Source organism: Salvia hispanica, chromosome 2 (genome assembly GCF_029641045.1).
Source record: "Salvia hispanica isolate PSC_SH4W2 chromosome 2, Shi_PSC_v1, whole genome shotgun sequence".
Taxonomy (NCBI): Eukaryota; Viridiplantae; Streptophyta; class Magnoliopsida; order Lamiales; family Lamiaceae; genus Salvia; species Salvia hispanica.
The window spans coordinates 14,423,843-14,441,472 of NC_142693.1; the positions used below are offsets into that span (position 1 = coordinate 14,423,843).

At 37.7% G+C, this 17,630-nt stretch overlaps 2 protein-coding genes across 3 annotated transcripts; one reads left to right on the top strand and one right to left on the bottom strand.

Annotated features, from left to right (window-relative positions):
* The first annotated feature begins 4,576 nt into the window (after positions 1-4,576).
* On the top strand, positions 4,577-13,932 carry LOC125200560 (HEAT repeat-containing protein). The gene is made up of 20 exons (XM_048098210.2): positions 4,577-4,915; positions 6,484-6,636; positions 6,993-7,174; positions 8,048-8,155; positions 8,607-8,777; positions 8,858-9,379; positions 9,475-9,549; positions 9,668-9,796; positions 9,877-9,951; positions 10,038-10,247; positions 10,447-10,599; positions 10,675-10,889; positions 11,012-11,129; positions 11,250-11,382; positions 11,707-11,902; positions 11,977-12,082; positions 12,178-12,318; positions 12,396-12,519; positions 12,681-12,797; positions 13,400-13,932. Exons 1-20 carry the CDS (start codon positions 4,717-4,719, stop codon positions 13,780-13,782), a joined length of 3,510 nt encoding a protein of 1,169 aa, XP_047954167.2. The 5' UTR covers positions 4,577-4,716; the 3' UTR covers positions 13,783-13,932.
* Positions 13,933-14,968: 1,036 nt separating this feature from the next.
* On the bottom strand, positions 14,969-17,234 carry LOC125201177 (Octicosapeptide/Phox/Bem1p family protein). 2 transcript variants are annotated; one of them, XM_048099158.2, is made up of 3 exons: positions 16,457-17,234; positions 15,983-16,049; positions 14,969-15,883 (listed from the first exon to the last, which is right to left on the bottom strand). In XM_048099158.2, the coding sequence occupies exons 1-3, from the start codon at positions 17,188-17,190 to the stop codon at positions 15,269-15,271; spliced, it is 1,416 nt and encodes a 471-aa protein (XP_047955115.1). In that variant the 5' UTR covers positions 17,191-17,234; the 3' UTR covers positions 14,969-15,268. The 2 variants fall into 2 exon arrangements, with proteins under 2 accessions (XP_047955115.1, XP_047955114.1); XM_048099157.2 differs by having other exon boundaries at positions 14,969-16,049; positions 16,457-17,232.
* Positions 17,235-17,630: the final 396 nt, after the last annotated feature.

Here is a 17,630-nt window from a genome sequence, read left to right on the forward strand (position 1 = left end):
CTAGGAGTGTAGTGCAGGTTTGTACTGTGATATGTGTCACTCAATCTAACAGGTCCAGAGGATTCGACTAGACTTCGAAGGCTAGAAGATCGTGGAACTATCAGAAAGGGGTCGTTGGATGCACTCTGTCCCTTCAAAAACCTCAACCCACTATACTACAACTTAGCACAGGGAAGTAAAGGATCGATCCCACGAGGAAGTAGGTGTTACGAAACTACATTTGAAGATGTTTTGGAAAAGAAAGGGGTTGGCTGGTGCCACGCAATTTTTGTGGGTCGAGAACTTAAAACTACTGGGTCTGAGAAATAAGTGAAGTTTTAATCTAACTATCGGGTCTAATGGATCGGGAGAACTTTACTCTACCTACTGGACCTAAGAAATGAAAGCGTACGGAACATACATGACTCAGAGAGAATGAGATATTTTTAAGTTCTAAGATACCTGGGGTAAACTTAACTAGACAAACTTTCCTAATTTGGACAGACAAGCATAAAGCAAAAAGCAAGAGACAAAGTAGATCGTACTGACAGGTCTAGCAGATATGTAGAAAAAAGTAAAGTACATGCAGAAAAGTACTGACATAAAGCAGATCTGTTCTAACTATCAACAACTTCATCTTCTTCAGGAATCAAACGAGAATAGCAGATAAAACAGAGTTTTAAACACCATGAAAACAGAACAAACTTTAGATCTAGACTTAAAACGAGAAATTAAAGCCTAAACTAACAGATCTACGCTACTGGACCTAAAGGATGCAGAAACAGAAAGTAAATAGCCATAATCATGCATAACGTAAACATCAAGCACCAAATATGCGAAACTCCAACTCCGAAACACCAAGATTCAACAAATCCAAACATCTTCATATGCAAATTCCCAACCTCCAACAACAAACACAGATCTCAGCTCCAAACATCCAACAACAAACAAGAACGAAAGCTAAAAACAAGAGATGAACATAAACTCAGAGATATTCGACCAAAAGCAAACATAAACTTCCATAATAACTAGAAATAGGTCTGAATCCAGTAGATCAAAGCAAGAAACTAGAGTTGTGAACTAAAAACCAACAAGTTTTAAACGAAAGCAAATAAGATTGTTTCTTCGCCTCCACAAGGCGGTGTTACACAGCAAAATCACAATGAAGACGATGAGAACCACGGTGGCCAGAATCCTCCATGTCCAAGTGCGCAGCAGTCGAAGATGAAAATTTTAAGTAGGGAACTAGAACTAGAGCTAGGAGAGCGTAGAAGTGGCTGTTCACGGATTGTCTTCTTCTTCAAGGTTGAGCTCTTTATATATGTGAGGCTCTGATCCCTAGGGTATCTCCTCTGGTGATTTTACGCTCCTGCCCTTGAGTAAGAATCTTTAAAATAATTTGCTCTCGCTCCATTCTGCTCCTGTCGCCAACTTTTGATTCTCCCAGGTCTGAACGACGACTTCTGATTTTTGCTTCAATTTCATCTCTTTTGCATCTACCAGGTCAGGTAACAACAACTCCTGGGTCCGACAGATTTACTACGCACCTGAACTCAATAACGCACATTAACGCCCCAAATGCACAGAATTTTAACCCTAAACCGATGCATGAAACGAGCCTTATCAGAGATATTTTAAGGAATATGGCAAAATTACCTCTTTTACATGATGTGATTACACTTGCATCTAGGATCACTGTTTTTTTTAATCACAAGTAGCCTATTAATTGGTTTAAAAATAGGTCAGGGCGGACAGATATTATTAGACCAGGTGATACTCGTTTTGGTAAGATTTATAGTGAAAAGCCTATATGATCATAAAGAGCATCTGCAAGCTTTAGTTATTAGTCAAGGAACTAATATTTTTTAGAGTGACCAAAGAAGCACAAAATTTTTTGGATTGTTATTTATCTTTTTCCCAAGTTTATGGGTCAAATTATGAGATTATTGCGCATCCGTGATTTTGATGAGAAACCTTCACTTGGCATGTGGATAGTGGTGAAGGAGTTGTTCAAGAATAAGGAGAGGTTATATGAGAAGTACGTTGATATAATTAAATCGAGGTGAGATAGAATGTCGAAAAAAACTGCATGTGGTGCGTTTTGGAAACCGGAGGCCATGTTGATACCTCGGAGGTGATAGGAGGATTACTTTATGTAATTAAGATTAAGATTATTATAACGAGTATAGATGGTTTGATGGAGGAGATACCTTTCAGGAAAAAAATGTCAGATTTTCACAACGTGGTAACTTAATATAAAAACTTGACTCATGCTATTTCTGCAATTAAAAGTGTCACCCACAAGTGTATGGAATAATGTCATGTACAGAATAATGTCATGTAGTTTTACTTGGTTTTGATCATGTATTGTGTACCTTGAGATATGGTTATAACTACTTCTCTATGATATTGGTATTTTGACCACTTTATGAAGAATGTGTAGAAAATGGGTTGAAAACGAGCTTAAATGGCCAAAGGAAGCATCCGGGATGAAAAAGAGCGAAAATGTCGAACGGAGCTGGCGAGCCGCTAACTTCTCACAAAACGAACCTGGCGACTGCCAGGATTCTCGCACCGAATTGTCGAGAGCAACTAGCAACTCGTCAGCTTCGAGCCACAACGAACCTGGCGACCCGCAAGGTTCAGCTGATAGTGCTATTGAAGAAAATTAAAGCCCTAATTAACTGTAAGTGTCTTAATGATGATTTAATGACTTAAGAGTTCCATTAATCTTGGAGTTGGAACTATAAGGGACTGAAATAGACACCTTTGAAATAGCATGGGTTTTAATGCACAATTGGTAAAGTTAGTGAGAAAGAAGAGAAAAATTGATAAAGTAAGAGAGATAAAGAGAAAAAAGTAATGTAATTAATATTAGTGGATTGTGAGGTCCATTTTATTAGTGAAGTAGATGTTTAAAGATTTCCTAAAATAGAAAGTTTGAAAATTTCTATTCTTAAGAGTCAGACTAAAATGGAAAGAGTTGCTATTTTTAAAATACGGAGGTAGTAATTAAATAAAGACTTATGTATTTTGATGAACACTTGTGTGTTTTGATATATTTGAACTTATTGTTATTGGCCATACAAGCTAGTTCACTGAGATCCTACATGGTGGTGTATGAAAAAAAATACTCGAGATGCATTTGATGTTATTAACACTCAAACACGTATGTATGATAATGCCATTTTTTGTTTATCATTTACATTTTATTATGTATGTAATTTATAACATATATATTTTTATATATATTCTGATTTAACTAGTGGTGCGATCAGTTAAAACCCATAAAACCTGGTTGAACCGTGAATCAAGTGGTGGACAAAAATGAAGGTTGGTCAACCTTCAAATGTGCAGTAGCGATTAGCTGTGCCGATTGGAGTAGCGAGTTGAGGTGAGGATTTAGGCGATGGAGTCCAACAGGCTGACCAACCTTCAAATGCCGGAGAGAGATGGAGTTCAGGAGCTCTGGATTATGACTCATACTTTTAATCTTAATGATATGAATTAGTAAATGAATTGAAAATTATTGGTGTGACAACATAAATGAGCTGATAAATAAAAATATGAAAATTACTTTATAAAACTATTTATTTGTAAAATAGAGAGAGATGGAGAAAGAGAAATTAAATCGTCTCAAAATAACTGAGTTGATAAAAGAAAAGTATGAAAATGTCTTCATGGCTTGGTGACATAAAAAAAAAAAAAAAAAAAGTACAAACTGATAAAAGAAAATATGCAAACATTAAAGTTTAGGGATCACAAATGTTATTTTTTAAAGTTTAGGGACCGCATACAAAAATTTTTAGAAAATAAAAGAGCTTTTTTTGTTTTAATAATTATTTATAGAAAAAATGCATACTCCTTTTTATGTGACTGCATTTTGCAATAAATAAACCAATTATTATGCTCTATCTTAATTTCATCAGTAGACCATGTGAAATTTGGAGTGTGTAATAAGGAGTATTAAATTATGGCGAGTATGTTTTACTACCTCAGTTTATAAAATTAGACTAGTTTTATCATTATGGACTGTCTATCAAAACTAGACTTATTTTGAAAATAGAAATTGTTAAACCAATATTAATTAACCCTACATATCATTCTAAGTGTGGTCTCACAATCCACTAACACTACTTTCGTCATATTTTTCCTCCCACTCTCTTGTATTATCAATTGCACATTAAAACTCGTATCATTTATGACTTTATTTAATTTTTATGGACGGATGAAAGTCATTATTTTTGAAGTAGATGCGACACGTTTGCTTTTTTACCATTGAGTGTTAATTTTTGCCTATTATTATACAATGTATTCTCTTTTTAAAAAAATACAAAAAGTTAGTAGAAAAATAATGAAAAATTGGTAATGTTTGTATACATTAATTTTATAAGTAATAAAATATTCATGATATGAATTAATAAAATATAAAATTATTTATAGAAAAAGCATTTTTCAAAATAAAAATACAGTGAAATATTAATAGAGGCGTTGACCAAAACTCCGACTACACGTAAGAGAGTCCATGAATCCGCGTAGCAGGCGATTAATCCCCTATGATCGGTTCTGTTCCGTATAAATTCCAAAGGCTCATAAAACAAGGCAGCAATCAAATTCCCACGCTTCACAGATCTCACCAAGAGCAAGAGCTTCACACCGGAAAATGTGGCATTGATTCACCCTCGCCACAGGGTTTAAGTCGGTGCACGGATTCTGAATTGGTACCGGCGATTCTAGATGGACGTGGAGAGATCGTCGCTCTGCAATTGCGTAGTCAATTTCCTGCTTGAAGAGAATTACTTGCTGTCGGCGTTCGAGCTTCTCCACGAGCTCCTCGAGGATGGACGCGACAATCACGCTATTCGCCTCAAGGAATTCTTCTCCGATCCCGCTCACTTTCCGCCCGATCAGATCTCCCGCTTCAACACTCTACGAGGTTCGCTCAATCATCGCGCTGGCTAATCCTTTTTCTGAATTGCTTTCTGCATTTTGTCTTCGTGAGTTGGTGGAGTTGTGGTAGAGCTTCCGTACCGCAGTTTAAAACTTATGTCGATTGCAATTGCAATTAAGATTGATTGCAACTCTTTCTGTCCTTTTCTTAGTAGTTATTTAGTCTGGTTTAGAATTCTGCACTGAACATTGGGTGTTATTGTGGCATAGTTCGCCTATTTTGTAGCCAACTTATTGTTTAAGGAAATTATCCAACTCATTCCACTTATCAATAATATTAAATTTGGAAAACATTAATCTCATGCTGTTCTGTTAATCATCATGTGTTGGAAATTCAAAGCTTTTTTTTATCAGCTGTGCACTTGGAGATATGACAATCCACAGAACATGCAGTGCGGATGATAGTTGAAAAATTACTACTATTTCTTTATTGAAGATTAATATTTTTGTTGAGAACAACGAAGAAAAGTTATTATCTCCCGTACTCTTTGTTACTAACTACTGTTATGTTAAAATTTACTGTTTATGTGTTGTTTTTTTCTGTCAATGCTCTGAAGTACATAAGATTAGATGATAGTAAGCTATATTGCCAGTCAAGTTTGGAGGGTTGTTAAAAATGGTAAAACTTTGTTTGCCACTGATATTAGAAAACCTGATATTTGTTCGAGTCTTGAGAATTATCCATATTTCATCATAATGGCACTAAAATAGCTTGACAATGCAAGTACACAACTTTAAGGTGTTAATTGAATGCTTCAAAACACTGAAAGGCGGTTGGTTACACAGTGCATATATTTGGTCAGTATAGCTGGAGAGGAACCAGAGAATTTGTGAGAAGGAGGAATTCAATGGCTTTATGGGCCCAAAGCAAAAATAAAATTATCATCTGATTCCCTTGGGGATTTAAGCTTAAATTTCAGTATATTGCTCTCTTCTTGGAGTGGATGTTTTCCCTGGTGGTTGTACTCAAATTTTTCTTGATTACAGTGTTATGCTTTATTTCATGAAGTTATCTGGGGTATTCTCTGCAGCATGCTAGTGGTTATTATCCTTGTTGTTCTTGGAACCAAGAGCAAATTTCCCACGAAAATAGGAATTGAAGAGATGACAACGTAAACGTTTCCATCAAACCTAGTGGAAACTTTCTGAATACTCATTTCTTCAGGTTTCTGTCACTTTTGGATGAATAATATAAACAATTCATATGAATCAATTTTAAAATCCAAGCATACTACTAAAAACTGGAAAAAGGGCCTCCATAGATATAGCTGCTTATTGGTTTAAGATGTGCTGATAGAGCTGGTTCCAAATAATTTGACCTCATCAATTAGATTATTATACATAGTAAGAGGAAACTGTAAAAAATGAAATGGTCTGCAGATCACTTGTTACGACTTCAATGTAATTTATTGATACTGGAACTGTTCATATACGGAGTATAATGTTTCACTTCCTTATTGACTTCACTTTGATGTCTGGTTTTAGTTATAAGTAAAAGGGTCCCTTTAGAGGATGTCAAATAATTCCGTTTTTCTTCTTTTTGTTGTGAAACAGTGGCAGATCCCCAGAGCCTATTTGAAGAGAAGGAATCATTGGAAGAAAAGTTGGCTGTCCGGGAATATGAACTTCGTCTAGCTCAAGAAGACATTGTTAACCTCAAAACTGAGTTGCTCAAGAAAGCTGAAACAACCTTGGATGAATCAAGAGGTAAAGCTACAACTATACTCTCCACCAGCATAGCTAATGGTTATGTTCACTGTGCATAGAAATTAGAAAGTGATTGCCACCTTACTTGTAAGTTGCGGGAAAATTCACACACATGCATAATGCATCCTTAATTGTGTTTGATAATGTGATAGTAAGGTTCCTTAGTTTTAGCAACTGCTGTATGTGTATCTGTAGTAGTTTTGCTCTCTCAAGATAAGAAAAAGTACTTGTGTGTTATTTTCTTGTTGACCTATGTGTCTAAATGTATTTTCAGATCCGAATGTTAACAATACTACAGCAAATAATGGACCGGTTTCCGAATTCTTGTTGACCTATGTGTCTAAATGTATTTTCAGATCCGAATGTTAACAATACTACAGCAAATAATGGACCGGTTTCCGAACTGATAAAAAGGGACACCTCTTCATCAGATTTGGGTCCTTTGAAGGATAATGAACGATTGGATATCAATTGTGCAGTGAAGGAGTATCTATTATTGGCAGGATACCGTTTAACTGCAATGACATTTTACGAGGAGGTATATCGATCAATGACTTTTTAGTTCCTTATGTGGTTTTTTATCCTTCCTAGATAGCAAACGGCCCTTACATTGTGTGCAATCTACTAATGAATTTCTGAATTAATGTTTAATTTGGTAATTCCTGTTGTTAGGTAAAAGTTTCTTAAAGATATATGAGCTCAATTATAACCAATGTTGTCAATCCTGTATGGTGGCTTATGGCGGTTCGCCTGAAAAACCACCACAAAGAAATTGCGTATCAGTATGGCGGGATATGGCAGTCTATAATTAAATGAATAAAATAATACCTATATATTTATATATAATTCAAAAATTAGAAAATAATAAAATATAACATCTAAAACTCTTAAAACAATTAATAAAGCATAAAATACAACTCTAGCCACCATGTTTCTTGCATAATGCCCCATCCCTAAATGCACTACACAATGACTATGTTGTCAAATAGCAGATATGGCGATTCCATCACCGAACGCCACGCCATAGCGCCATGGCGCCGCCATATCCACTATATGACAACATTTATAACTCTGATCTGTAGTATTTGAATCTGGTTATCAAGAAGTAAAAAGGAAAACACGTGTTTGATGGATTTTTATGTTTTGTTATCAAGTATGAGTCTCACTATTATAGAGAAAATTGCTCAGTACTGCTCCTAGTTTCTAGTTGTCACTTTTTAATATAATAGCACCAGCTATTGATTAAATGATGATCATGTAGGTAAGAAAAATGTCCTGGTTCAGTCATAGAATGTGATTAGAAAAAAGTTTACATGAAATATGGTCTAATGTATATTTTTCGTTTGACTGTTGGGTCGTTGTTGTGTATAAACAGGTATTTAATGTTATATGTATTTTATATTTGCAACAGGTCACTGACCAAAATTTGGATGTTTGGCAAAACTCGTCTGCATGCGTACCAGATGCATTGCGACACTATTATTACCAGTATCTTTCTTCAGCTAGAAATGCTGCTGAGGTACATCTTAGAAATGCATGTGTAACCTGAAAAATAGATGAAGTAAATATAAGTTAAGGTCAGCATCTACTAGATCCAAATGATCGAAACCATAAGCCCATCCTCATTTCTTCAATGTATGGTCGACTTACTAGCATGTGATGCGCCAATGCCATCAACATAGCCACATAGGTTTTTGTAAATAATACAGTGAAAAAATCACCTCCATTAGTCACATTTCAGAACCCCCCACCCACACACAGACACACAAAAAAAGAATCAATAAAAATAAAAATTATCACTTGAATTCTCTTTGTTTTTCTGTTTATCCTGGAGAAAGAATACTCCCTCACTAAGTGTGGTCCAACTTACTGAATCAAGATCACTTATATTTCAAATGTGTTTGACATATTTTTGTAGGATTATTTTTTGTGTTCAATTTCCCATGCTCGTAGTATTCTTTTTGCTGCAGGAGAAAATGGTGATCCTTCAAGAAAATGAATCGTTGCTCAAAGAAAATGAAAGGCTACAAAGTGATATGCAATCGTTGTTGAAAGAAAAAGAAACGCCAGATGCTCAAGTCATGTCATTGACAAATTCTTTGGAATTGCTCCAAAAAGATATAAAGGAAAAAACAAATACAGTAACTTTCTCAACAGATATCTCTGTGTTATTCATTTTTGGTTTTATTTTATAATGCTTAACAGTTTAAATGCCTGTCAGGTCCAAGCTCTGAAGAAAACTTTGAATAGTCAGAAAAAAGAACTAGATGATTGTAGAGCTGAAATAACTTCACTGAAAATGCTTATTGAAAGAGCTCGATCTGGAAACATTCTGTTGCAAGCAGACTCTGAACCTGCTCATTCTGCAAGGAGCAATAACGATGATATGAGACCTCTTCCAAATGAAGTAGATATGTCAAAATCCAACACTTCTTTGAATACGGGCCTTGAGTCATTGAGGACAGATGTAGGGATAATGGGGGAAGTGGACATTGTTAAAGAGGCACAAGTCAATGATAAGGAAACATCTGCAGATGGTTCATTGGCTGTTTTAACTGTTGCAGATACTGACATGACAGGGAAACAGAAATCTGATGATGCAATTAGCATAACTGATACAATTCCAGAAGACTTATTAACTCCTCAATGTGAAAGTGGATTTGTTGGAACACCTTCCCTAGGAAAAGATAAACTTGTGATAATGTCTCCCAAACTTGATGCTGAATTACATACTGAAAAGATGGTAAAACTCGTGTAGTATATTCCTTCATTTGATTTTCTTGTTCCAGAGAAATTATCTTCCTTCAGGATGAAATCTAACTTATGTTTACTTGTCAGGGAGTGGGAACCATACAGATATTATCAAATGCTTTGCCTAAAATCGTGCCTTATGTTCTAATCAACCATCGAGAGGTTTGTTGATATATATGCATTTGTTATTCGAAGCATATGTACTAGACTAAAGGTTATTGGAGCAATTATATACAATATGTTCCTTGTCATAATTATTATCGGAGTTCATCCCTTTTAGGAGCTTCTTCCTCTGATTATGTGTGCAATCGAGCGTCATCCGGATAGTGCAACACGAGACTCCTTGACTCACACGTTGTTTAATCTGATAAAGCGCCCTGATGAGCAGCAGAGACGGATTATAATGGATGTAAGAATCTGATGGAAAAGCATCTGCAGTTAATTAAGATTATATAATTTGCACTTATGGATTTTATTTTGTGGCATCAGGCTTGTGTTACTCTTGCCAAGAATGTAGGGGAGTTGAGAACCGAAACAGAATTGCTGCCCCAGTGTTGGGAACAAGTATAACTATCTGAATTATATAGTGCTTTCTTTTTCCCATATGATTCAAATGGCCACAAACTTAATGCTGGCTTTGGCACTTGTAGATTAGTCACATGTACGAGGAGCGTAGACTGCTTGTTGCTCAATCATGTGGTGAACTTGCAGAATTTGTAAGGCCTGAGATACGTGATTCACTCATCTTGTCCATAGTTCAACAGCTCATGGAGGATTCTGCTACAGTTGTCAGGGAGGCTGCAGCTCTTAACCTGGCTTTGTTGCTGGCACTCTTCCCAAATACAGACAAATATTTCAAGGTCAGCCTCACTAAATATGCTTCAAGGAAATCATGGAGAAGATATCGGACTTCACAGTTTCCTACACTGTAAGCTCCGTGATCTAGGAATGGAGCGTTTCCCCTGGTCATAACATGATGCCTTACAATAAAATTAAAATTTATGGAAACAAACAAAATAAAAAAATATTTTCAAACACTTATATCTTGATTTTGAATAGGTTGAGGAGATGATGTTTCAGTTGGTTTGTGATCCCTCTGGTATAGTTGTTGACACTACAAAAAAGGTTTTGGTTCCGGCACTCATAAATTGGGGAAACAAGCTGGACCACATTCTACAAGTTTTGCACTCTCACATGTTGGGATCTGCTCAGGTATTATAATCAGCATAATTCCGTCATTAATCGATGCTAATGCTATTATTCTTATCTGAAATGTTTGCTTTTCAGCGTTGCCCTCCTCTTTCAGGGGTTGAGGGTTCCATTGAGTCACAACTTCATGTTTTAGGTGAAAGAGAACGTTGGCACATTGATGTTCTATTGAGGCTGCTTGCTGAACTACTTCCGTATGTGTACAAGAAAGTTGTTGAGACTTGTCCTTTCTCTTCAGATTCAGATTCTACAGGAATCTCTTTCACGCCATCTTTGCTCGAACAATATGCAGAGTAAGATTGCTACCCTTCTCTTATGTCCTGCTTACCACAAACATTGCACGATACTACTACTTTTTGTGGATCTAGAATGCCGTTTGATGGATTTACTACCCAATGCATTTGTAATTGATCAGGGGACAAGTGGAATGGCCAGCCTTTGATTGGTTGCTTACTGAGTGCTTTCCTAATTTGATTCAGTTGTGCTCATTATTGCCTCAGAAGGAAGATAATTTAAGAATCCATGTTACGAAGGTATGAATTTGAGTTTCATTTATTTTCTTCGAATTTTGATGATTGCTCATCAGGTCTTGTCGCTTTTCTTTTTCTTTTTTTATATCCTTACCTTTTGAAGTTGTGGATGACCAAATACAGTTTTTGCGCGAAGTGGTTGATCATTTTGGTGAACCTTATTTGACGCACATCCTGCTGCCATTGTTTTTAGTGGCTGTTGGAGATGATGCTGATTTTAAATCGTTCCCACCTAAGGCCAGGTCTAAAATTAGAGGTAATATACTCCATATTTTCCTGTTAGTCATGACTCATGAGAACTCGCTCCCATTTTCTTGGAAATAGATCTCATGATTTTTTTATTATCTAGTAGTACTATTGAAGTAAGAGAAAAGGTGCCAAAACAACATCATCTTTTACCTGCAGGAGCAGATCCAATCCTAAACATTGTTTTGACACAAAATACACAAAATTGACTGATAAAAGGTGCAGTAACCCTTCACAATGTTTGAGGTTGGATCTGCTTGGGTATTTTTTTCAGACCTTTGCTTGAAGTAATGGCTCTTATTTGTATTAAAAGTATCAACTTTATTCCTTTCAGGTTTGACACCTAAATCTGCATTTGCTCAGAGACTTGCTACAATGTGCGTCCTACCGCTTCTCCTGGCAGGCATTCTAGGACAACCAAGCAAGCGTGCCAGCCTAACAGTGTACTTAAGGAATCTTCTGATTCAAAGATCTAGGGAGAATAGTCTGCCTGCAAATCACGAGATTATCAATTCAGTTCGTTTTCTTTGGTATGTTTTCCCACTGACTGTTGCATATTATTGAGCTATCTTTTACTGTTACCATGGGTTTTTTACTGGTGCAGTACCTTTGAAGAGAATCACAGTATAGTATTTAACATCTTATGGGAGATGATTGCAAGTTCTGATGAAATGTTGAAAATCAGTGCTGCCAATATTCTGAAAGTCATAGTAAGGGCTTAATTTTCTTTTAATTTCAGAAAAGATGCCATTTCATCCTATCTCCTGCAGTGCTTAGTATCATATATCTTTGTTTTTTCCCCTAGGTACCATATATTGACGAAAAGGTTGCCTCAGCTAATGTTTTGCCTGCCCTTGTGACTCTTGGTTCTGACCAAAATCTGAATGTAAAATATGCCAGCATTGATGCATTTGGTGCTGTAGCACAACATTTTAAGAGTGATGTGGTATGCAGATCCTTCCATCCTATGCTTGCTTTTCTGATGAAGATTATCATGCAATTGACTGTCTGGTTTTTCCTTAGATTGTCGACAAGATACGTATTCAGATGGATGCTTTTCTTGAAGATGGATCACATGAGGCTACCATTGCTGTGGTTCGTGCTCTTTTGGTAGCTGTGCCTCACACAACTGCTAGGCTCCGGGATTATATCCTTCACACTTTTTCTTTGGCTATTAAATTTCTTCCCTTCGGCTAATAATGATGTGTACTATATATATCCTGTTCTTTTCCGTATATAAAATCTGATTTAATTGTGTTTCTGTTCTTGTGGTCAATGTGCAAGCTCATTTTCTTTAACCTTTTGTACATCTAGTCTCCAAGATTTTTCAGTTCACATCATCACCATCCCTTTCAAGTGATGTAACGAAGCGCAGAGACAGAGCCAATGCCTGCTGTGAAGCAATTCGTGCTCTTGATGCAACAGGTTTGTGCTCAAGATTTCTTTAAATTACATATCAATATTAGTGTGGCTCTAAATGTGTTCTTGCGTCGGCATTTTCTGAAATTACTTTTGAATTGGTTAAACATCTTCGAGGATTTCAGGCTCAGCTTATACTTCCACTCTGTATAAAAACTCATTAAGTTGACATTACTGATCCATCGTTGACATAGCAAACGAACCTCATGTTCCATTAACACCATTTAAGCCTGCAATGGCGTACATTTTCAAATCCTATTTTAGACTAGTTGAAGACTATTACTTTTATATACTCCCTCAGTTGCATAGAAATAGGTCATTTAGGGTTGGCACGAGTTTTAATGCGTAATTGGTAAAGTAGGAGAGAAGGGGGAAAAGTAGTTGAAATTGTGTAGTAGATAGTGGGATCCATAAATGATAAAGTAAAAGAGGAGAAAAAAACTGACATAAATGAATATGGCCTATGTCTATGCCTCTATGGGATGGAGGAGTATACTAGTAATATATTTCAATCTATCAAAATATATAGTACAATTCTGGAAATACATTCTGCTCCCCTCTGGAATTCAGCTTGTTACACTGATCTATGTTCATATCTATTCGTACAGATCTTTCAGCATCGACTGTCAGGGATTTCCTACTCCCTGCAATTCAGAATCTACTGAAAGATATGGATGCGCTCGATCCAGCTCATAAGGAAGCTCTCGAGATCATATTCAAGGAAAGATCAGGTGGAACATTTGATGCTTTTAGCAAGGTGATGGGAGCTCATTTGGGCCTTTCTTCAGTGAGCAGTTTCTTCAGCGACAGTGGGCTACTGGGGAAAAAGGAAACCGGAGATTTGGGGACTCCGGTGCCGGTCACAATTGAGAACACAATTCCACAACCACCAGCCGAGGACACAAGATTTAGACGGATCATGAGGGCCGGTTTCAGTGATATGCTTCGAGGGAGAACTAAGGGCAACGATGAAGTTAATCCCAGTGAATGAGAGACACCTTCATTTTTGTTTTTTGCTTGTTGTATGATGATAGGAAAAGAAGGGTATATGCGTCCATTCATTTGTAATTCTTTATTTTTTACATCACAACATAAAATTTATTAAGGGGGGACTTGTGTCTCTTCCGACTTAAGGTATCAAGAGTCTGCTTAGCAAAACATGATGAAATATCAAAATTCCACCCAATATGATACTTGTGAAACATCAAATTTCCTCCCAATATCAAACATATGGTTAAAACTTAAAAGTAACACACACTACCACCTGTTCTAAAATGGTTAATTAACATTTTAAATATAAGAGAACAAAATAAACATATATTGCTCAAATGCAATCCTTATTTTTTGAGGTACTACGCAGCCCAAAACCACCTCTATCTACGAATTTATTAAATCATACGTTTAAGTTAGTATTATCATAAAGGGGTAATATAACCATGAATATCATGAACTTAGGGAACTTATTGATTTTTCCACTTTGTAGCAAACTTCTAAATTTGTTGCTAAAAATCATAAACTTTGGTGGATCCTGTCATTTCCCCAATCCGACCTGACTCGCATTTTCCAGCGTAAACTTTGATGGATCGCATCTTCTCTAGATTATCGTCCATTTGTGGAAGCTTGCTTTGACACGGGTGAGAAAGATGAAGCACTTAAATGTATACCGAAACTATCAGTTCCAAGAGAGAGCTGAAGTAACTAAACTAACATGAAATTTTCACATAGCTTTGTGTCTTCTCTTTCACTAGCTGAATGTGCTGTAATTGGCAAACAGGCTTATGGTAAAATCGGGATGGCCAACGAAGCTGCAGATGCAGTATCTCAATCTAAGAATGGCAATTTAGACAGTCGTTTTCACAGCTTAGATGATTCATTATTTTATAGCTTGAGGAAATATAGATAGAATGTAAATCCACCATCAGAATGAAACAAGCACCATGTAAGAGAAAACCTAAAACCATCAACACCAGCCAACGAACCATGTAAGAGAAAACCTAAAACCATCAACACCAGCCAACGAACCATGTAAGAGAGAACCTAAAACCATCAACGCCAGCCAACGAATCATGGCAGCTTTCAGCAAGTAATGTAACATAACAAATTGAAGAAATAAGCTCTTCCAGGATGAAATGTTCTCTCTGATTGGCACATCAAAATAAAAAATAAAAAGAAACAGAGGAACAAATATTTGAATAAAATACAAACAAATGAACAAATTGTGTATAGTATTCAATTAACTTTTACACCTTGAGTAGGTACATATCTCACCAGAAACAAACATTTTAATACAAAGAAAGAACTATTTTGTATGCTCTGTAAACAAAATCTTTGAATATCAACCATCCTCCATACAGGGGAAATTCATCCACAATAATCTTTAACTTCACGCTTAGCAGGGTTGACAGAGGCAAAGGAACGAGCACCTGATACAGTATTCCTTTCATTCAGCAGTACTACTGAGGATGCAACACTGCCTATTACTTTGCATGCACCGAAGGCTCGGGAAATGTTGTTGTTCCCTTAGTCATTGTCTGGTAATGAGAGGGCAATATCGGCGCTGAAGGCTGAGTTTTGTATATTTGGTTGTATGCAATTTCTTCATCAAATTCACTGCCCCCAGTAGCAGAGACTACCGGCACAGGTATAGCCGATTCTGAGGGAATCTGGTGCTCTAGAGACCCTACAACTAGTTGGCCTTGATTAGAGGGGATATTAACTAGTTGTGCCGAAGCTGGGATACTGCAGTAAGTGGCTGACTCGGATGTTTGACCTCCAAATACTTCTTTATGGCCCACAGGTTGAGGAATAGCAGCAGTCTTTGGATGCAAGGGTGGTAGGCTCGGAGGAGTAACTGTATTTGCATCAATGGTGCTACATACCATTGGGATATTTTGGTATTGAGGTGGTCTCATGGGCACCAGATATATCGGGTATGGTTGATTTGGATGAGAAGATACATGCTGTGGGTGCATTGGCATTTGATATAAGGGATAGTAAGGAGAAATTGGCACTGGACCTGCATACTGAGGCATATACTGCACCCCTCCTTGAATTAAGGGTGTGTCGTGCTGTTGCTTCATACCCTCCTGCACCTGAGGTAAAGGATATCGAAGAACTTGAACTGGTTTTTGCCCTGCCATATCAATTAAAGGGTCGGAGACGGGAGCTTCTGATGATAATTCCGGACCAACCTGAATCAGCGGCTCTTGGGAGACTCCGGTCTTTTGAGGAGCAGCCGAACTTCCACCACTGTTATCACTGTGAAAACCATATGCTACTAATTCAGCAATAAGTACTTAATTCACAATACAAGAGTTTCTTGAGCTAATCCAGACTACATATGCACTCCTCAATTATACAACAACAGTATCACCTAATCTCTGATGTATTTAGTTCCTAGTCAAATTATAGATTCGATTAAGGTCTTCGCAACTTCAAAGAGATCACAAGAAATTTTCCTAAAACCAAGCATACTTACATATACATCATATCATTAAGCATAGTATGCACGAAAATAATCAAATAATTCTAAATAAACTGAAGTAATATGCAGTCAAAAATCGTATACAATCGCAAATTATCAAATAAATGTAGATAAACTGAAGTAATTTGCAATCAAAAATCGTAGAAGCACAATCGATCTACTCCATAAGAAACTGATATACCTTTCTAAAGAGGCTGAAGACGGCACTCTATTCTTCCGGTCAAGCGAATTCAAACCCTTTTCATCCGCAATCGCAATCGGCGGAGAATTCGATGTGGAAAAGGACGAACAAGTAGAGCCAAACGACGAATTCGTCTCCAAAACCAATGACTCCGCCCCCGCTTTACTCTCCCCTCCGCCGCCGCTATTGCTGAAACTCTCAACCGGAGCTTCCAAATCCGGTCCAACGCCGATCAGAAGGCCACAATCCGCCGATTGCCCCTTCTGCAAAACCCCCGTACTCCTGAGCGCGTCGCTGAACCACGTCTCCGACTTAGGGCCGAGCAGCGCGGAGCCGAGGGACTCCGGCTTGACGGCGAACAGAAACAGCCTGATGCGGGCAGGCGGAGAGATCCGATCGTGCTCCTCGAGCATGTTGGCGAGATCCTCGTCGGAGACGACGGAGATTAGGGAATCGAGGTCCTCGTCGGGGAGCTGGTACTTGAGGAGGAAGGGGCGGTTGCCGAAGAGCGTGCGGGAGAGGTGCGCGGAGAGCAGGGAGAGTGAGGAGGCGGTGGATCGGCGGTCGACGGCGACGATGCGGGTTTCGCCGGCGGCGTAGTGGAGTGATTTGTCGTGGGGGCGCGGGACTATGTGGCCGCCGTAGCTGCACATTAGGCGGATTTTGGGGGGCGAAAGAGGTGGCCGAGGAGAGGTGGCGGAGGAGGAGGGCGGCGGCGGAGGCTGGGGCTCCATCTAGAGAGAGAGAGAGAGAGAGGATTGTAGGGAGAGAGAGGGAAATTTGAGATTTAATAATAGTGGAAGGAGCTGGCGCGATAATTACGCTGTGTATCTTTTTGGGGGCAATTATCAATTTTTCCAAACTTTCAAAACTATCGCACCAAAAACAGATACATACTCCTAGTTTATGATAAGTAAATACGAGGGTATAATTGGAAATATATTAAGATAAGTGATTATAAACATGAGGGTATAGTTGGAAAATAATTTATGATAAAGTGATTATCTTCAAGTAAACATGAGGGCATAATTGGAACATTTTCGTGGGGCAATTGATGTTACTTTTGCAAATATAATTATTACTTGTCTTTAGTTAAATGTTACTTCCTCCGTCCCGGATAATTTGTCCCAGTTTTCCATTTCGGTTCGTCCCACATAATTTGTCCCATTTCACT

What these genes read in the sequence shown, in the direction of transcription:
- LOC125201177 (XM_048099157.2), bottom strand. Translation starts at nt 17,190, where the DNA reads ATGGAGCCCCAGCCTCCGCCGCCGCCCTCCTCCTCCGCCACCTCTCCT. An exon ending in TCTTCAGCCTCTTTAGAAAG is followed by an intron (nt 16,050 to 16,456) that starts GTATATCAGTTT and finishes TGGTTTTCACAG; the next exon opens with TGATAACAGTGGTGGAAGTT.
- LOC125200560 (XM_048098210.2), top strand. Translation starts at nt 4,717, where the DNA reads ATGGACGTGGAGAGATCGTCGCTCTGCAATTGCGTAGTCAATTTCCTG. An exon ending in TTGCTCGAACAATATGCAGA is followed by an intron (nt 10,890 to 11,011) that starts GTAAGATTGCTA and finishes GTAATTGATCAG; the next exon opens with GGGACAAGTGGAATGGCCAG. An exon ending in AATTCAGTTCGTTTTCTTTG is followed by an intron (nt 11,903 to 11,976) that starts GTATGTTTTCCC and finishes TTACTGGTGCAG; the next exon opens with TACCTTTGAAGAGAATCACA.